The sequence below is a fragment of the Gobio gobio genome, assembly GCF_949357685.1.
Source record: "Gobio gobio genome assembly, chromosome: 11".
In the NCBI taxonomy this organism is placed as follows: domain Eukaryota; kingdom Metazoa; phylum Chordata; class Actinopteri; order Cypriniformes; family Gobionidae; genus Gobio; species Gobio gobio.
In genome coordinates this window covers 56,266,240-56,285,347 of record NC_137104.1, presented here as the reverse complement: position 1 = coordinate 56,285,347, position 19,108 = coordinate 56,266,240, and the positions used below count along the sequence as shown (strand labels likewise).

General features: G+C 41.2%; 1 protein-coding gene across 1 annotated transcript in view; it reads right to left on the bottom strand.

Moving 5' to 3' along the window:
- Window positions 1-19,108, bottom strand: part of LOC307133319 (NACHT, LRR and PYD domains-containing protein 3-like) — a 96,946-nt gene that overhangs the window by 70,286 nt on the left and 7,552 nt on the right. The window contains exons 6-10 of the mRNA XM_079828324.1: window positions 11,685-11,858; window positions 9,697-9,870; window positions 7,246-7,419; window positions 5,686-5,859; window positions 5,121-5,294 (exon numbers count right to left, since the gene is read on the bottom strand). Coding sequence (XP_079684450.1) covers window positions 5,121-5,294; window positions 5,686-5,859; window positions 7,246-7,419; window positions 9,697-9,870; window positions 11,685-11,858 — 870 coding nt within the window. The remainder of the gene's footprint in view (window positions 1-5,120; window positions 5,295-5,685; window positions 5,860-7,245; window positions 7,420-9,696; window positions 9,871-11,684; window positions 11,859-19,108) is intronic.

Genomic DNA, 19,108 nt, shown 5'->3' with positions numbered 1-19,108 from the left:
CAGTCATTTCAATGGAAAAAACTGTCAGAATCATTACACACAATACTCAAATATAGCCTATATCTCAAACTGGCTGCCCAGGTGCAAAATGGCTACAAATTTAACATCAGTGCAAGAACAAAATGTATGCAAATCAACTTTGCGATACTGTTTGCGAACGTTCGTTGGAACTATGGTTTCGGGAAACACGACTCGTTTAACTATGCTTATAATGACGGAACTTGTGACCATAGTTAGCGAGCGACACTTTCGGGAAACGCACCCCTGAGCGTCACAGCTCCACTTCGCTCATTACAGGCTCGTTCTCGTCAGAACCCAAAACGGAATGTAGCTTTAGGTCGCGCAACACCGTATTTATTTGCCCATTTATCTTGAACCTCACCGAAAGCATGATCGGCTCAACATGTAGATATAGATATATAGATAAACTCATCTTTCAGGCATTTGACAGACCGGGTTGGCACTTCAGCGTGAGAAATCGGGGGTGTGGCGTGTGAGCGTGTGAAACCAATCAAATGCGTGTGTCTCACGGCCAATGCGTGAGAGTTGGCAGCTCTGGAGTTGATTTACATTTCTCTTTTCTTTGTTTTTGATGCTTTAAGTACCTTATAAGCTTAAAACAATTGTCTTGCATGACAGAATGTTTGGAAAATAACACACACACACACACACACACATTAGTTTTATATAGATTTTTTCCCCGTTTGTACTTGAGAAGAACTATTTTGTTTGTAAGAATCCTGAATAAAACAGTCAAATGCCACTGATCCAGCCAGTTCAATAGAGTGATAATGTTTGGGTGTAAGTTCCTCATAACAGTATATTAATAGTGCTAACCATAAAGTTTACAACAGATCCATCACTGTTTAGTGAAGGCCATGGCTTTAAGCGTTTTCAAATAATCAAATAACACGATGAAATAAGTCAAAGCAATGAAAATACAGTGCATGACACTGACCGTATGTGTGTTGGGTAGCCTTTAGGGGTGATAGAGTTCAACAACTGTGATGTTCATACTCATTTCTGCAAAAGAAGAATCATTTTTGTATTTTAGCTCCCTCTAAAGGACTTTGAAATACTTGCGTGAGTGTTTTAACTACATCCTACTTTTAATACTTTAACTACTACTTTTCAGAACTGCTTCATGCCAAAAGTAACCAGACATCGGGATATTAAACACTTTCTCCTCCTCTTACTTTAAATGTGTCTCTTTTATGGTGAACAGAAAGACTCTCTTTATAACTGGTGAATGTTTATGACAGTTATTGTTTTTTTTTAAAGTTAGTAAACAGTTCGAAAAACAAATAAATTACACACACTATCCTGAAACACACTGTTGGTTGGGTGATTCTGATCACTAAAAATGACATCCTTGCACTGGTGTGTTGAACACTTGGAGAACACAGAAGCCACTATCAGTAAACGATGACTAATTCAGGGCTCTCAATGCGTGAGAGACACACATTTAAACCCGTTCACACCCTCACACACCACACCTTGTATTTCTCACGCAGAGAAATTTCCAGGATAACGCCCACCGAGTTGCGCCGCTATTAGAGGAATCAAGCGAGTTCCCCAGAGAGTTCAGAAGGCCCTGCCAGGCGGCCACCATAGACTGTAAAAAAATATGGACGTAGTGTCCGTGACGTCAACCATAGGATTCTGATGAGCAGTTTTGAAGCGTAAAGTAGGGACGAGATGGCCGTTGCCATCTTGGCAGTGTTTTAGATGCAATATTGACTGTTTTTGTTTCAGCAGCGAAAATAGTTCCAAACAAAGATCGCAGCAGAAGCGTAACACATCTCACAGCAACGGTGTGTTACTGAATGATTCAGCGTTTTGAATGAATCGGTTGAGTCAAAGATTCAGTTACCTATTCGGCCCTATCCCAAATGGCACACTTCATATGCACTTTCTGTCTTTTGGACTTGCAATGGCTGCGGCGTGCGCGTGTCCGTGTGTCTGTAGATTCTGTTGAATGTGATGTGTCTGTAGTGGCTTTATTCTCCATCAGCCAGAGGTGGGAGTAAGTCACACATGTGCAAGTCACAAGCAAGTCTCAAGTCTTAACCTTCAAGTCTCAAGCAAGTCCAAGTCAATTTTTGTGAGAATCAAGCAAGTCAAGTCATAGCCTGGGTCAAGCAAGTCAAGTCATAGCCTGGGTCAAGCAAGTCAATGGCACGTCATACAAATGTTTGATGATTGAACTGAATGTATATATTAAAATAAGCTAAAACTACAGTAGTTATGGAGTTTTATTTGCATTTCTACTCCAAAGGTGTCCACATACAGCTTAGTTGTTATAACAATAAAAATCAATAAATATAAAAATAAATAACAATTAAAACTACATAGCCTTAAATGTAAATGGAACTGAAATTAGGTTAGTATATTGGGTGAGATACGTTCTCTTTGTATTATTAAAATATTCTCTCTCCTGCTAGTCCTATCCAGCATGGCCAGGTGATTGTTATATGACTAATAAACTTAAGAGAACTCAGATTGTGTTTGTTGCTCACACCCTGATGAAGAATCATTAGCCACAACACGTAGGTGTGCAGTAATTGTCACCTGTTTTTTAAATATTAAAGCCATGATGAAATAAAGGCTTTTTATATTTCTTAAATAATAGTTTATTGATTTTAGGGGCGTAGCCATCATTTCAAAAGTGATGGGGACAGAATGTCGTGTTATACCAGTTTTTTTTCTGACCTGTGTCTAATTGATGGTTTTATTTTTTATTTTATATATTTTTTCTTAATTGGCTTAAAATGCTATTTATGTAAGCCCCAATTTGACCCCAAATTAAGTTTACTGAAGAAAAAGAAAAAAAAATAGTCCAAATGTAATTTTACTCACTTTAATCATGTTTTACTAAAATGTTTTACATTTGTGCAGTGTTGGGGGGATTTAAGCAGTTTTTATTTAATTTCAATCAATGGGAGACTATAAAAATTACTTTTTGTTACATAATTTGTCAAAAATCAGCTCCATTGCAGAACACGCACAGAAATGGTGATTAAATACTAAGAAAATAAAAAAGAAATACTGACTTTAACCCAGCCGTCCAATCACAAATACAACACTGACCAACCGCCAGTACAATGTCAACAGTTGACAACAACAAGCATAAAAACAGAGCAAAATGATTGAAAACAAGTGCCAGATCAAATACTTTACATTGTATTGACATTTTTATATAGAAACAATCTGTGAACTGAAATACTAGTAACACTTCCACGGATATTCGTGTAACACACACACACACAAAACGCTACGCTGTCGAAACGCTCACAGTAAGCGTCATCACCAAAACTGGTTAATTATTTGTTGTGGTCGTGGTCAAGAACAGGCAGGACAGGTAGTGACGAGACGGAAATGTATTTCTTCCAACAAAAAGACAAAAAAATTGTTTTCAGGGTATTCAGGGTCAGATTTCAAACAAAGTCATACAAAAAGTAAAACTTGAGATGTGTGTTAACTTAAATTAACACAAATTAAATAGGCTTAAAAATAAATCTCCTCTGTTAACAAAGTATTGTTTATTATATAATGTTTAATACTAACTAACCTGTGCTCTTCCCCATGATGCAATAAATACCCATTAAGCCTCTACCAAACAATCATAAAAGGTGAATATCAAAATAATACCTTTACTAAATAAACTCAAACAAAATAACATTTACAACACAATATCCAATATAATGCCTAACATAACACATACATATAACCAAACATATGAAAAGAAAATACTCAAATCAAACAAATAACTGAATAAAATAAACTTAAAGATCCCTCCTAAATCAACACATGATGGTATAGTCCAACTTCCTCTGGAAGAGCATAAGTTGGGAGGCTTAAGCCCCGCCTCTTTCTTTGTCTGCTGCCACTCCATGGACCAGGGTAATCTAGTACTCAGGTAAAGTTAAACAGCAAAGAGAAATATAAAATAGTGAGCATCCTTCTGTATATTCAAGATTATAATAAACTTTTAACTAATTTCCTTGTCCTTTGTTGTTCTCATAATACAGGGATTTAAATAAAAGTAACAAACATTAAATTAAGCACCAAAATAACTCCGTCAACTATTGTATAGGCCAAATATGTCATATCCTGGGCTACGCACCCGTCACATTATTCAACAAGAGAAATATGCAGTTATCCATCATTGTGCAACACTAGTCAGATACCACATTTCAACTTACAGTGCTTGACGGTTTCGTAGTAAAGGTTTTTTTTGTGCAATTTTGAACTATCATCGCAACCTCATTGTATGAAAATGATGGATAGAGCATGGCCGGAACCCGCTAAATCTGGCAACACTGAGCGCAGGTGTTAGCATGTGCATGCCGTGATCTGTGAGTGACTGATTACCATGGAAACTTGGTGTAGCACCTTTCATTTTCATTCACTTCTATCTCTTACGTTAACTCTCTCTACTTGGTGTGTTAAAAAACAGATATTTATTAAACAAAAACAAGTTATTTAGAGTCATTTAACTCAAGTCCGATTCAAATCTCAAGTCATGAATATCAAGTCAAAGTCAAGTCTTTTATTAATATTTGTCAAGCAAGTCTCAAGTCCTAAAAGTGCGACTTAAGTCTGACTCGAGTCCCCCACTTCTGCCATCAGCTTATCCAGAGAAGATCAGACTATAATCTAAACCTGTAAGTAAAACACAGACAGTCAAATGTGTGTGGCATTATTGCATTTTACACTTTAGAACGACTAAAAGAAACTACTTAGACTATTAAGTGGGAGATTATAATATAACAATGTGACACAAGATTGTTAAAGCTGGTTTTTAAACATTCAGATTTTGATTTTTGCATCCAAATCACAGTGAATGATGATCCTTGACCCTTATCTATAAACTTGTATGACTGTCCTCTTTCTGTCATTGGGTCAGTTTTATTTTTACGACAAAAATTTGTCATAAATAGTTATTTAATAAATTAAATTAAAATTAATTGTTACTATTAATACTAAAATAAATAAATGAATCAAACTCTTATTAAGCATGTTTATAGTGTGTAAGTCACCATTAGCAGAAAGTAACCTCGGAAGTAGATAATAAATTAACTTTCAATCAAAACAATGTTTTAATCATCACTACTCACCAAAGCTTCTCCAGTTTATAATGTGGATCCTCCTTCAGATCAGAGAGCAGCTTCACATCTGAGTCTCTTAGTTTATTCCATGACAGATCCAGTTCTCTCAGGTGTGAGGGGTTTGATCTCAGAGCTGAAGCCAGAGCAGCACAACCTTCATCTGTGACACCACATTCCTTCAACCTGTAGAGAACAATGACACTCTTCAGTCTCTCAGTTCAGGATCTACAGCTCAGATAATCAGGAACTTCACAATCAGAAAGAGAGACTTTATATACGGCACCATTAACAGGTCCAGTCTAAGGATCAGCTTCTACATGCTGCTTGATGGGGTTAGTTTCAATTTTTTTTATCTGAGTACCTTAAACGCATCTTTAAACACATCATCCAATCGTTTATATTATCATTAATATTGTAAAATTATGTCACACTTTGGAAACAATCTAATGACGATTAAATCATCTTCAATAATTTGGCAGGTCCTTTTGTCTTGTTTAGTTTTTGTTTAATTTTGTTCATTGTTCACCATAAGAGGAAAATTGAGGTTAATGTTGAAACATTTATATAATCTTACCACAGTGTCTCCAGTTTACAATGAGGATCCTTCAGTCCATCAGAGATCAGCTTCACTCCTTGGTCTCCTAGTTTATTAAATGACAGACTCAGTTCTCTCAGTTGTGAGGGTTTTGATCTCAGAGCTGAAGCCAGAGCAACACAACCTTCATCTGTAACTCCACAATCACTCAACCTGTAGAGAACAATGACACTATTCTCAGTTGTCTATGATGTCATTAATAATCAAACAACAGTAAAGCTGAGAAAGAGAAATATCACTCACTGCTCTTGAATGGAAAATGTTCAGATACTCTTAAATACTGAAAGCACTCTTTGTTCATTGCTTTTAATATGTTTTTTGTTCCTCTTTATTATTTACTAGCTTTCATGTTTTGAAGCTATATTAGTTTATATATTTAAAATTCTTAACATGCAATTGTTTTTAATTTAATTTGTGTAATTATTTCAAAAATTACTTATAATTACATATATAATAAAAAAAATAAAGATTTTAAGGTTTATTAATAAGATTAATAAGAAAAAAGTTCAAGAATTGTTTTGGAATCGGATTGCTACTCCCAGAATCGGAACCGGATCGCGAGGTGCCTAAAAATTCCCACTATTACTATACAATTATTTATTGCTCATCTTTGTTGAATCTACATAATCTATATCTATAGAAATGTATAGCCTAGATTTACCAAAGGATTCACTGATTAACCATTAAGATCAGTTGGATAAAATCATAGACAAACATATTAAACAAGGCAAATTAAATATTTGATAGTAATCGGATTATGAAAGGCAGTTACTGTGAATGAAATGTTTTTAAAGATGAAACATTTATTTTGTGATTTTGTGTCTTTTATACTAACACAATTGAAAACAGTCAAATGTGTGAAATTCATTTTTGATGATCTGTTATTAAATGAGTACTAAGAGTTTTGAAAATGTACAACTTGCTTGTGAAAACTACACCAAAATCAATAAAAACTCTAACACACATGTCCGACTTTGAAATGGTTTCTACTTATAAATATATTTAATGTCCAAACAATTATTAATTTTATTAATGTAATAAGTGTTATGACTGTACATTATCACTTAAATGTTCGTCCTGTTTGAGGTTGTTTGTTCGTCTTGGTTTAAATCTGTTTGATAGGGACATTTTTACTTTGTGGAAGCCTTGAGTTTTGTGATAAAATATATAAACTCAAATCAATATTTTGTGTCCAGTTATTTACTTCAAGTAGGTGTACAATAGTCAAGCCACCTTTATATAGAGCTTTATACTGTACAATACATATGGTTTCAAAGCAGCTTTACAGTGATAAGAAAATGATTCAATAATGCAAACAGAGTTAATTTAAGCTGTACAGCAGCTCTAGAATAAAACAGTGTCAGTGTTCAGCTGAAGTCAATTCAGTGATGATTCAGTTCTGTTGTAAAGATCTAGTTTAGTTCATCTATAAAGCAGCTCTAGAGAAAACAGTGTTTGTCTTGTTTAGTTTTTGTCTATTTTGTTCCTTATTTACCATATGAAGAAAAGGGAGGAGAATGTTTACATACACAATCTTACCTCAGTTTCTCCAGTTTACAGTGAGGATCCTTCAGTCCATCAGAGAGCAGCTTCACTACTAGGGCGCTAAGTTTATTCTGTGTCAGATCCAGTTCTCTCAGGTGTGAGGGGTTTGATCTCAGAGCTGAAGCCAGAGCAGCACAACCTTTATCTGTAACACCACAATCACTCAACCTGTAGAGAAAAATGAGACTCTTCAGTCTCTCAGTTCAGGATCTACAGCTCAGAAAAGTAGGAACTTCACAATCAGAAAGAGAGACTTACACCCGGGACCATTAACAGGTCCAGTCTAAGGTTCAGACCCACTTCTACATGCTGCTTGAGCAGGTTAATTTCAATATCATAAAAAAATACAGTTATGCCAATTAAATGTCAATTTTAGGGATTTATCATACATTTTTTGTGTGCTTCATTCATTAAATAATTCTGATGAATTTAATGCTTTGTAAGTTATCATTTTGCAGTGTAAGATTAGAGTTAACACCTTTAAATATTAAAGTAATTTATTTAATTCAGTAAATATATTCAATCACAGAAAAGGCCATAAATGTATCATTATATATTTTTCTACATCACTGTAGAATATCTATACATCTGAGTTTGTTTATTTGTAAAACACAATCCAGAATCCACCAAATACACACTACTTCATTATACACATGAATAACAAGATACAATCATAAGCTATGACAAAAAATATTTTAAACTAGCTGAGTGCCTTTGTTTACAGTGCCACGAGGCAAACTGTAAAATGCAGTATTTGATGCCATCTGTCTCCCTCTCTTGTAATCATCTCTGATCAATCTGACAATTTTTTTTTATTGTTTCATCTCTCTTGTACTCCTGTCTCTCTTTATCACACACACACACACACACACACACACACACACACACACACACACACACACACACACACACACACACACACACACTGAACATTGTGGTTATCTGATTTAAATTGCTTATACTGTAACAATAATTCATTATATTTAGTTATCCATTTCGGAAATTACAAACCATGCAGTTCTACAGAATCTATATCTATAGAAATGTATAGATTTACCAAATGATTCACTGATTAACCATTAAGATCAGTTGGATTAAATCATATACAAACATATTAAACAAGAGGCAAATTAAAAATGTGATATTAATATGATTATGAAAGGCAGTTACTGTGATTGAAATGTTTTTATAAATGAAACATTTATTTTGTGATTTCGTGTTTTATACTAGCATGGAGTTTTGGTTCCTTGAAGGAGTTTTGGTTCCTTTGATGGAGTTTTGGTTCCTTGCCACTGTCACCTTTGGCTTGGCTTGCTCAGTTGGAGACACTACATTTTCAACTAAATACCCAAATAAATCTAATCGGTAAATTAAATTAACTATATAAACTAAATGACTGATAATGTTTCAAAACAGCTTTACAGTGATAACAAGAAAATTATTCAATAAAACAGAGTTCATTTCAGCTATACAGCAGCACTAGAATAAAATAGTGTCAGTGTTCAGCTGAAGTCAGTTCAGTGTTGCTGCAGTTCTGTTGTACAGATCATCAATAATTAAACTAGTTAATTTAATCTATAAAGCAGCTCTGGAGAAAACAGTGATGTCATCGTCCAGCTCAGTTCAGTTTTCATACAAAAGTGTCAGTACAGGCAGATCAATAATATTGTTGAATATTAAATGTCCCCAACTAAGCAATCCAGAAGAGACAGTGGGAAAATCCCAAACTCCATCAGGAGACAGATTGGAGAAAAAAAACCTAATGACTGTGTCATTATGATTCAGGCTGCATTACAGGTCAGAATCAGATTGTGGATCGGTACAATAAGCAGGATAATATACATTAAAACGGCTCTCATCACAAAATAAACTTGACAGGGTGATCAGGACCCCGGCTCGAAACAGAGGAGTCTTGTATTAGTTATAAAAACTGTCAAAAACTTTGGAAAGAATCTAATGATGATTAAGCAACAAAATCATCTGTCAGGACAATTTTTGTCTTGTTTAGTTTTGTTTTAGTTTTAGTTTTTGTATTTATATATGTGACCACCGATGTGTTGTCGTTATCTTTAATGAACAAGCACATGTTGGCCCATGAGGTCTGGCAAAAAGTGCTTCAGAGCCTAAAACACCACCATCATTTCTATGTAAGTATGCCACCGTATGCCATCGTAACGCGATGAACACCGGCCTTTGAGACATACACCAAGGATCTTTACACATGACTAAAGGCATCGCCGCGGCACTTTGATCATGTGGAGCGGGTATCCCCTCAGGGAAACCCCTTGGTTTTGAGCCACCACTGCCACTGTCTTATACTCAGCAGACCAAAAGAAAATCATCTATCAGGACAATTTTTGTCTTGTTTAGTTTTTGTATATATTTTTTGTTATTGATCATTTGAAGAAAATGGATGAGGATATTGATATATTTATACAATCTTACCTCAGTTTCTCCAGTTTACAGTGAGGATCCATCAGTCCACCAGAGAGCAGCTTCACTCCTGAGTCTCTTAGATTATTCCGTGTCAGAATCAGTTCTCTCAGGTGTGAGGGGTTTGATCTCAGAGCTGAAGCCAGAGCAGCACAACCTTCATCTGAAACTCCACAATCCCTCAACCTGTAGAGAACAATGACACTCTTAAGTCTCTCAGTTCAGGATCTTACAGTAGTCTCTACTATGGTCAGGCCTTTGTTTATAGTCCCACATGGCATACTGTAATGTAAAATGGCGTATTTGATGTCATCTGTCTCCCTCTTTTGGAATCATCTCTGATCAATCTGACAGACACATTTTTTGATAGTTTCATCTCTTTTGTACTCTTGTCTCTCTTCACACACACACACACACACACACATAACATTGTGGTTATTATCTGTTTTAAATTGCTTATACTCTAACAATAATTCATTGTACTTAGTTGTCCATTTCGGAAATTACTAATCATGCAGTTCTGCAGAATCTATATCTGTAGAAATGTATAGATTTACCAAATGATTCACTGATTAACCCTTAAGATCAATTGGATTAAATCATAGACAAACATTTTACATTTATGCATTTGACAGACACTTTTATCCAAAGCAACTTACATAGCATTCGAGGTACACATTTTACATTTTGTCAGCTCTTGCTTTCCCTGGGAATCGAACCCATGACCTTGGCGTTGCTAGCGCCACGCTCTACTGTTTGAGCTACAGGAAAACGTCAAACATATTAAACTGAACGAGAAGAGATGCAAATGAAAAATGTGATAGTAATAGGATTATGAAAGACAGTTACTGAGAATGAAATGCTTTTATAGATGAATTTTTTTTTTGGTGATTTTGTGTTTTATACTAACACAATTGAAAACACTCATATGTTGTTAAATTAGTACCAAGAGTTTTGAAAATGTACTACTTGCTTGTGAAAACTACACCAAAATCAATAAAAACAGTAACACACATGTAAGACTTTGAAACAATTTCAACTTACAAATATTTCATGTCCAAAAAGTATTAATTTTGTGAAAATCCATGTAATAAAAGTTATGACTGTATATTATCACTTAAATGGTCAATGTTTGAGGTTGTTTGTTCATCTTGGTTTAAATCTGCTTGATAGGAAAAAAATTTACTTTGAGGAAGCTTTTAGTTTCGTGATAAAATATTTAAACTCAAATCAATATTTTGTGTCCAGTTATTTACTTATATGGCAAGTAGGTGTACAATAGTCAATCCACCTTTATTTAGCGCTTTATACAATACATATGGTTTCAAAGCAGCTTTACAGTGATAACAAGAAAATTATTCAATAATACAGAATTAATTTCAGCTGTACAGCAGCTCTAGAAGAAAATAGTGTCAGTGTTCAGATGAAGCCAGTTCAGTGTTGATTCAGTTCTGTTTTATAGATCTTCAATAATTCAACTAGTTAATTTAATCTATAAAGCAGCACTGGAGAAAACAGTGATGTCATCGTCCAGCTCAGTTCAGTTCTTATACAGCAGCATCAGTACATGCAGATCAATAATATTGTTGAATATTAAATGTCCCCAACTAAGCAATCCAGAGGCGACGGTGGCAAGATCCCAAACTCCATCAGGAGACAGATTGGAGAGAAAAAAACCTACTGACGGTGTCATTATGATTCAGGCAGCATTACAGGTCAGAATCAGATTGTGGATCGGTACAATAAGCAGGATAATATACATTCAAATGGTAATCATCACAAAATAAACCTGACAGGGTGACCAGGACCCCGGCTCGAAACAGAGGAGACTTGTATTAGTAATAAAAACTGTCTTAAACTTTGGAAAGAATCTAATGACGATTAAACAACAAAATCATCTGTCAGGACAATTTTGTCTTGTTTAGTTTTTGTCTATTTTGTTCATTATTGACCATATGAAGAAAATGGAGGAGGATGTTGATATATTTATACAATCTTACCACAGTTTCTCCAGTTTACAGTGAGGATCCTTCAATCCACCAGAGATCAGCTTCACTCCTGAGTATGTTATTTTATTCATTGACAGATCCAGTTCTTTCAAGTGTGAGGGGTTTGATCTCAGAGCTGAAGCCAGAGCACCACAACCTTCATCTGTAACACCACAATCCCTCAACCTGTAGAGAACAATGACACTTTAATATCTCAGTTCAAGATCTTACAGTAATTTGTCAGTCTCTACTATGGTCAGGTCTTTGTTTACAGTCACACATGGCATACTGTAATGTAAAATGCTGTATTTGATGCCATCTGTCTCCCACTTTTGGAATCAACTCTGATCAATCTGACAGACACATTTTTTGTATTGTTTCATCTCGCTTGTTCTCTATCTTGCTCTGTTTTCAAAATATTGCAAATGTTCTCAATTTCTCTTTATCACACACACACACACACACACACACACACACACACACACACACACACACACACACACACACACACATTGAACACTGTGGTTATTGTGTGTTTTAAATTGCTTTAACTGTAACAATAATTAATTATATTTAGTTCATTACATTTCGGAAACTACGAATCATGTGATTCAACAGAATCTATATCTATAGAAATGTATAGATTTACCAAATAATTCACTGATTAACCATTAATATCAGTTGGATTAAATCATAGAAAAATGTGTTAAACTGAACACAATTTTTTATAATAATAGGATTATGAAAGGCAGTTACTGTGAATTAAATGTTTTTATAGATATAAATATTTATTGTGATTTTGTGTTTTATACTAACACAATTGAAAACGTCTTGGTTACGTATATAAACTTAGTTCCCTGAATAGGGAACGAGATGCTGCGTCACCGCTGTGGAAACGTCTCTGCGTGATTGTGTCGTGAACCGCATATGTAACCAGTCCAATAAAGTGACAGAACGTCCTAGGCGGGTGACATCATAGACCCGGAAACTATAAAGCACCCGTGAACACAAACAGATACTAGCATCTGAAAAGCCTGAAGTCGGTGCTCACGGGCACGCAGGGAGTATGGCCGGGTGACGCAACGTCTCGTTGTCACTTGTATAAGGGGCACTTCCTCTGCCTGCCTCTGCGCTGCCTCAGCAAATGCGTGATCCGAGCCACCAGATTCTTTATAGCAGAGTGAAATCCACACGCTGCCTCTGCAAATGCGTGATCCGAGCCACCAGATTCTTTATAGCAGAGTGAAATCCACACGCTGCCTCTGCAAATGCGTAATCCGAGCCACCAGATTCTTTATAGCAGACTGTAATCAATGCGCTGCCTCGGCAAACACGCGAACCAAGCCATAGATTCTTTATTGCAGTCTGTAATCTACACGCGACTCAGCAAATGCGAGATCCACCACTGGAATCTTTATTTCAGACTGTAATCTATGCGCTGCCTGCAGCAAACACGTGATTCACTATGTGCTTATTCACTATGTGCTTATCTTACCCATATGGGAAATTTATAAATGAACAATGTCAGTCCAACGAGAGCGGATGCACATACATAAGATTACTGCCTCTAAGCTTCACTCAGGGCAGAAGAAACCGCAAAGCGTGCTTTCAACCCTGAGATGAAACACTGGACAAGGCAGGTGAAGGTAGAGAAAGGGCGATGCCCGTCTCTAACCCCTCTGCCATATCCATTCGCAATCCCCACGACTGAAGCCGCCTCGGCAGAAGCAGGGAACCGAGCTATGGGGAACACGAGCCGAAGCGCCCTTCTCAAAGAGCACTCGCCGGGAAGGCAGCGTTATCGTGGGCAGAAGCTCACAATGCTCACAACCAGCTCCCTCGAAAGTTGCCTGAGCGTGCTGCGCTCCCATACAAACAACACACATGGAATGTGTATCCCCACCCCTGATGTAGCGTAGGCAGGGATGAACACACTTTGTAAACTGCTGTGGTTGTTCGCTCGCCATTTTAACTTAAATGTGTGTGTACTCTTTGTCAGTAAATCTATTATTTTTGTGTGAGGTGAAAAACTCCCAGTATTCTCAAATATAACGGACAAAAACACCAATCTGACAGACAATGGTACAACATAGAGCGCTACTGAAGGCACTGGAGCTAATATCTGTTTGTGTTCATGGGTGCTTTATAGTTTCTGGGTCTAGGACATCACCTGCCTATGCCAATCTCTCACTCTATTGGACTGCTTACATACGTGCTTCAGGAAGCAATCACGCAGAGGCCCTTGAAAGGGAACACTAAAATGTTTGAAAAAGTCATTTTTCATGATCTGTTGTTAAATTAGTACTAAGAGTTTTGAAAATTTACAACTTGCTTGTGAAAACTACACCAAATTCAATAACTAATACACATGTAAGACACATGTTTTGACTGTATATTAACACTCAAATGAACGTCTTGTTTGAGCTTGTTTGTTCGTCTTGGTTTTAATCTGCTTGCCAGGGACATTTTTACTTTGTGGAAGCTTTGAGTTTTGTGATAATAAAATATTTAAACTCAAATCAATATTTTGTGTCCAGTTATTTACTTATGAGGCAAGTAAGTGTACCTTTATAGTAAAGCCACCTTTATATAGAGCTTTATACAATACATATGGTTTCAAAGTATCTTTACAGGGATAACAAGAAAATGATTCAATAATACAGAGTTCATTTCAGCTGTACAGTAGCTCTAGAATAAAATAGTGTCAGTGTTCAGCTGAAGTCAGTTCAGTGTTCAATAATTTAAAATAGTTCATTTCACTTTAATCTATAAAGCAGCTCTGGAGAAAACGTCTCAGGTTACAAATGTAACCATTGTTCCCTGAGAACAGGGAACGAGACGCTGCGTCAGCTTCGACGCTACGGGGAACGCCTCCAGCGTGACTGGTGCCTGAAATCACATTGAATCACGTCAATCCTATTGACCGGCGACAGCCTATGATGTCATCAAGGTGCGACCAGGAAGTATATAAGGGCGCCTTGCCAACATGACAGTATCTATCGTCTGAAGGGACTGTTTCGGCAGGCAGGCCCTGCGGCATGGCACAGCGACGCAGCGTCTCGTTCCCTGTTCTCAGGGAACAATGGTTACATTTGTAACCTGAGACGTTCCCTTTCGAAAGGGAACTCGCGCTGCGTCAGCTTCGACGCTACGGGGAACGATATACCAACGCCGCCATGCCGACGGGAGTGCATGCCCACTGGCAGTGACAACTGTCAAGACAAGCAAATCTTGCTGAAAAGCCTGAACCACTCCCCTTCTGGTCACGTTAGGCTGTCAGTGACAGCGCTCCCTACGGTCAAAGCCCAAGCTTATCGCCTGAGAAGGAAAACTTCACACGTATGAGTTCCTTCCCAGGCCTTGCTCAAAGGCCTGGAACCAACCCATTCGACTCAGAAGGGGTTCCTTTAAGGGAACGTGGCAAGGGAACTACGAGGGAACCCTATGCCAATCACTATTCGGGAGATTATCACCGAATGCCACCAGGGAGACCTGACCAGGTGACCCAGTCTAGTATGGGACACGTAATACGGTCAACCCTGTCTGTACAGTACAGAGCCTCTGGTACTCGCCTCCGAAGAGACATCCCGCTAGGGTGCTGCAAGAAAGGGCAGCATCACCGACTAGCCGGACCTCAGGGACGGGTTATCCCGGAGAGCAGCGCTCAGCGAAGTGCTTTTCAAACCTTTGCTAGCGAGGGGCCGCTCGATCCTCGGATCTACCAAGCACTTATTTTAAAACGTGCTTAGGAGGCCAAAGGCCTTATAGGCTGAATATATCGAGAGGGGCCCCTCGGGACCTACCACCAATAGAACAGCCCCAGGAGGCTGTAAGCTCACAATAGACCCTCGTTTGAGAGGAGCTCATAAGCCTGCCCGGTAGGCAACCATGCCGTAGGCCTACTATGCAGGTCCCGTCCTGTCGGGACCACATAGCCGCAGTGACACTTCATCGTGCTAGGGTAAGAACACCGCCTTCAGGTCTCGCAAACGGCCAGAGGCCGGTGCCTGATAGCGGGTAGCCACTAGCTGTCAGCAAAAAAGCCAGTTGTGTGTTCCCGCCTAGGGAACTCGTCCCCCAGGAAGGCCGAGAGAGGCCTCCACCTGGTAACCTGATAGACCGCTCGCGCATCCAAAGCAGCGCTCGTCCTCAGGGAGGCCAACGGGCCTGATACCTGATCGCAGTCGTGCTAGCCCTCGAGGTAGCTGGGAAGACCAGGGACTCGCTTAATCAGGAAGGCCAAGCGGACCTACCAACTGCAAGACATCGGGCACTCATAGCCAAACTGAGTGTGCTACTCATAGCGCCTCAAGCTCACCACAGCGGCTGGGGACCGGGAGCTCGCTTTCAGGGAGGTACCATGCCTACCACCTGATAGCAAAAAAGTGCCACTTATAGCACTTTATGCACACCACAGCGGCCGGGGAGCCGGCCTCTGCTCATTGACTGGATTTATCCAGGAACCACGAGACCAGAGCGTGCCCTCAGAGGAGGCCACGTGGGCCTACTACTCCAAAGCGAATCCCCTCAGGGAAGCCCGTGCAGCTTTGCCTGATAGCAACCCATGCTACGATCCGTTACCAAAACTGGGGACCGGGGAACGATTCCAGGGAGGCGCAATGCCTCCACCTGGTAGCAGAGCATGCCGTCCGTCGTGCTTCTCTCGCACATCACGCTCATTACCACAGTGACTGGGAACCGGAACCGTGAGCTCATCGTCAGGGAGGCCACCATGCCTACCACCTGATAGCAGAAGCTGCTACTCATAGTACTTCATTTCCGGGAGTTTGCCTCCAGGGAGGTCACTCAGGGAGGCCGGATGAGGCCTACTACCTGCTAACACTCGTGCTAGCCATCCAGTGACTGGGGCCCAGGAACGCCATCCGCAGAGGAGGTCAAGTGGGCCTGCTTACCCCACAGCAGGCCCATAGGGAGGCCCAGTAGCGCCTACCACCTATTCAGCAGCTCGTACCAGCCGTCGAGGGACTTAATGCCTATGGTGCCCCCTCAGGGGAGACCAAACAGTGCCTGCTGACCACAGCAGGCTCTCAGGGAGGCCAAACAGGGCCTAACTCCTGAGCGAAGGAAACCCAGACTGGGAGCCTTACTCTAAGAATGCTGGCTGCTGCTACCTGGGCTGACGGCAGCTGTCTACTGCTGACGAAGGCCTGGAAAACCAGTTAACACCTGGGGACTCATCCCCAGGGCCAATGACGGGTCACTGCTGACGTCGACACCAGTGGAGAAGAGCCTCCGAGGCCCACTCGTGGGCCATAGTGTCGGGACTTTCCTGCAAGGAGGCCGGTTAGCGCCTACTACCTGTCCTGAAGTCCAACTGCCCAGACCGTCCAAGCTGGCCCCTCAGAGCCAGCTGGCTCCTATACCCGCACCTGGGGCTGGCTCCATCCCAGAGGCAGCTAGGGACAACCTGCTTCGTCGTGTCCTAGGGCCCCCAGGACGGCGCAGTCTCTTGGGCAGGGCCTACAAACATGGACCTAATCACATTGCCAACAGCAGTGTACTCAGCAGAAGTGCTCAGCAAAGACCCTCTAAAGCGAGGGGAGTACAGCTTACGTCACCTGCATCGGGGCGGCTGTCTTTCTTTCCATGCAGCGGCCAACCTTGATTGCGAGGGCGTCAGTCATTGGCAATGCTCGGGCCTCAGGGGAGCATCCGACCAGAACCATACCGACAGAAGGATTATCCGATGTTCTGCTCAACCCGGGCCCTAAAGGAGGTGAAGCAGAGACATAAAGCAAAGGAACAATATCACAGAAATGTGAAAAACCACCGGCCGTACCATCCTCCAGGAAGAGGCCGGGGGCCGCCAGCAGATGGCGGCCACCAAGCTCCGAAAGGCGGAAACAGCAGATAAAGTCTAACCGCAAACCGGCGAAAGACGCTTAATTCCACCCCACGACTACTGACAAAGTCGCTGTCTCCTGCAACATCCTCGTCTGCATTGCACGTGACCCCAGAACGCAGAGAAGGGGGCGGGCCTTGGCCTGACGACTCTGTAACAGAGGAGGCTAAAACAAGGATGCATAAACAACGCCATGTTTTTAAATGAAAAGACAGGCCAGGGGCGAACACCTTTATTAAAAGGGAAACGCCCCCATCCTTGACAAAGCCTAGGCCAAGTGGTGCGACATAAGTCCGCACTAGATCTACTCAGGGCCCGGGAAAGAAATATTATCACCTCTAAAAAACCCCTTTTTCAAAGCTCCGCAGAGCTGGGCGCAGATCTCACTACAGCTTGTGCATTAGCGCGTACCCGGTCTTCAGCTACTTTTCACTTTACGCTAGGAAAAAACACAGCTCACCCCTTACACTACAAGCCCTCAGGCGAGAGCGCGATTCAGTTACCCAAACAATGGGGAAAAAATATAGCACGGAGAGGCAGCAAACTCTCTAGCAGAAAGTGAAGTATTCACACACAACCATCATAATGTTGCAAAGAAGATCGTTCTTAGCTTACTCACGGGGAGCTGCAGGCCCTGCGAAGATCCAGCGGCGATCCAAATTTCCCCAGAAAACCTCTCAGGCGAGCGAAGGTATAGGAGTTCTGAAAAACATAGTTTTGAAAATGTTTCACCCTCAGAGAGGGGGACTCACCGATCGCTCCCAGCGGTGCTTCCAGCCAGCCATAAGGCTAGTATCCGCCCGCCATCCTGAGGGGGGCGCTTTCACCAAACAAGCCAGGCGAGCCGGCAGAATCTTACATTTTCTGCTCATCATAGGCCACCGGCCTGATGTAAAAGCGCCCGGGGGAAAAACCAGAGGAAGGGAAAAAAGGCAGCGTTCATCTCCGCGCTCCTCGGGGGGTGGAGTCCGCTGCCTGCGCTGGTTCCGGTTACCAGCCCCGGCTTCCTTCCTCTTCCTGTCGCGGGTGTCCCGCCTCCCCTGCGCCCCAGTCCTCCGCGGCGGGGCGCTCGAGAGGCGACGTTGGCTCGCTATTCCCGTCTCCAGCCCTCAGACTGGGACGGGCCGGGGACACCCGACTGCCTGGGCGCGGTCCCGGACCTCAGCGGAATGCATCTGAATGCCGCCGAGCGCGCCTTCGCCTCTCCGAACCTCCCCACCACCGCCTCTACGGAGGTGCGAAAAGTTCAGATGGCGAAACCGGGGCATCAGGGAGAAAGAATTTTTTCCTTCTCCCCGATGTCCAAACGGTTTAACCACAGATGTCTCTCCGTGGCCACCCTCGCCGCCATCGGCGCTATCTGAACGGTGGCCTGGAGAGCAAAAACCGCGGTCCGGCGCGACTCGACTACCGCCTCAGGGGGTCCCTCCCCCCTGATCGAGGTCCCTCAGCAGGTCTGCCTGCAACACAGCCTGCAACACAGCTGTGGTGTGCAAAGCCGCTGCAGCGCGACCCACTGACATGTACGCCCTGCCATTCAGCGTTTAGACCGGCAGGGTGGGAGCCACAGTGT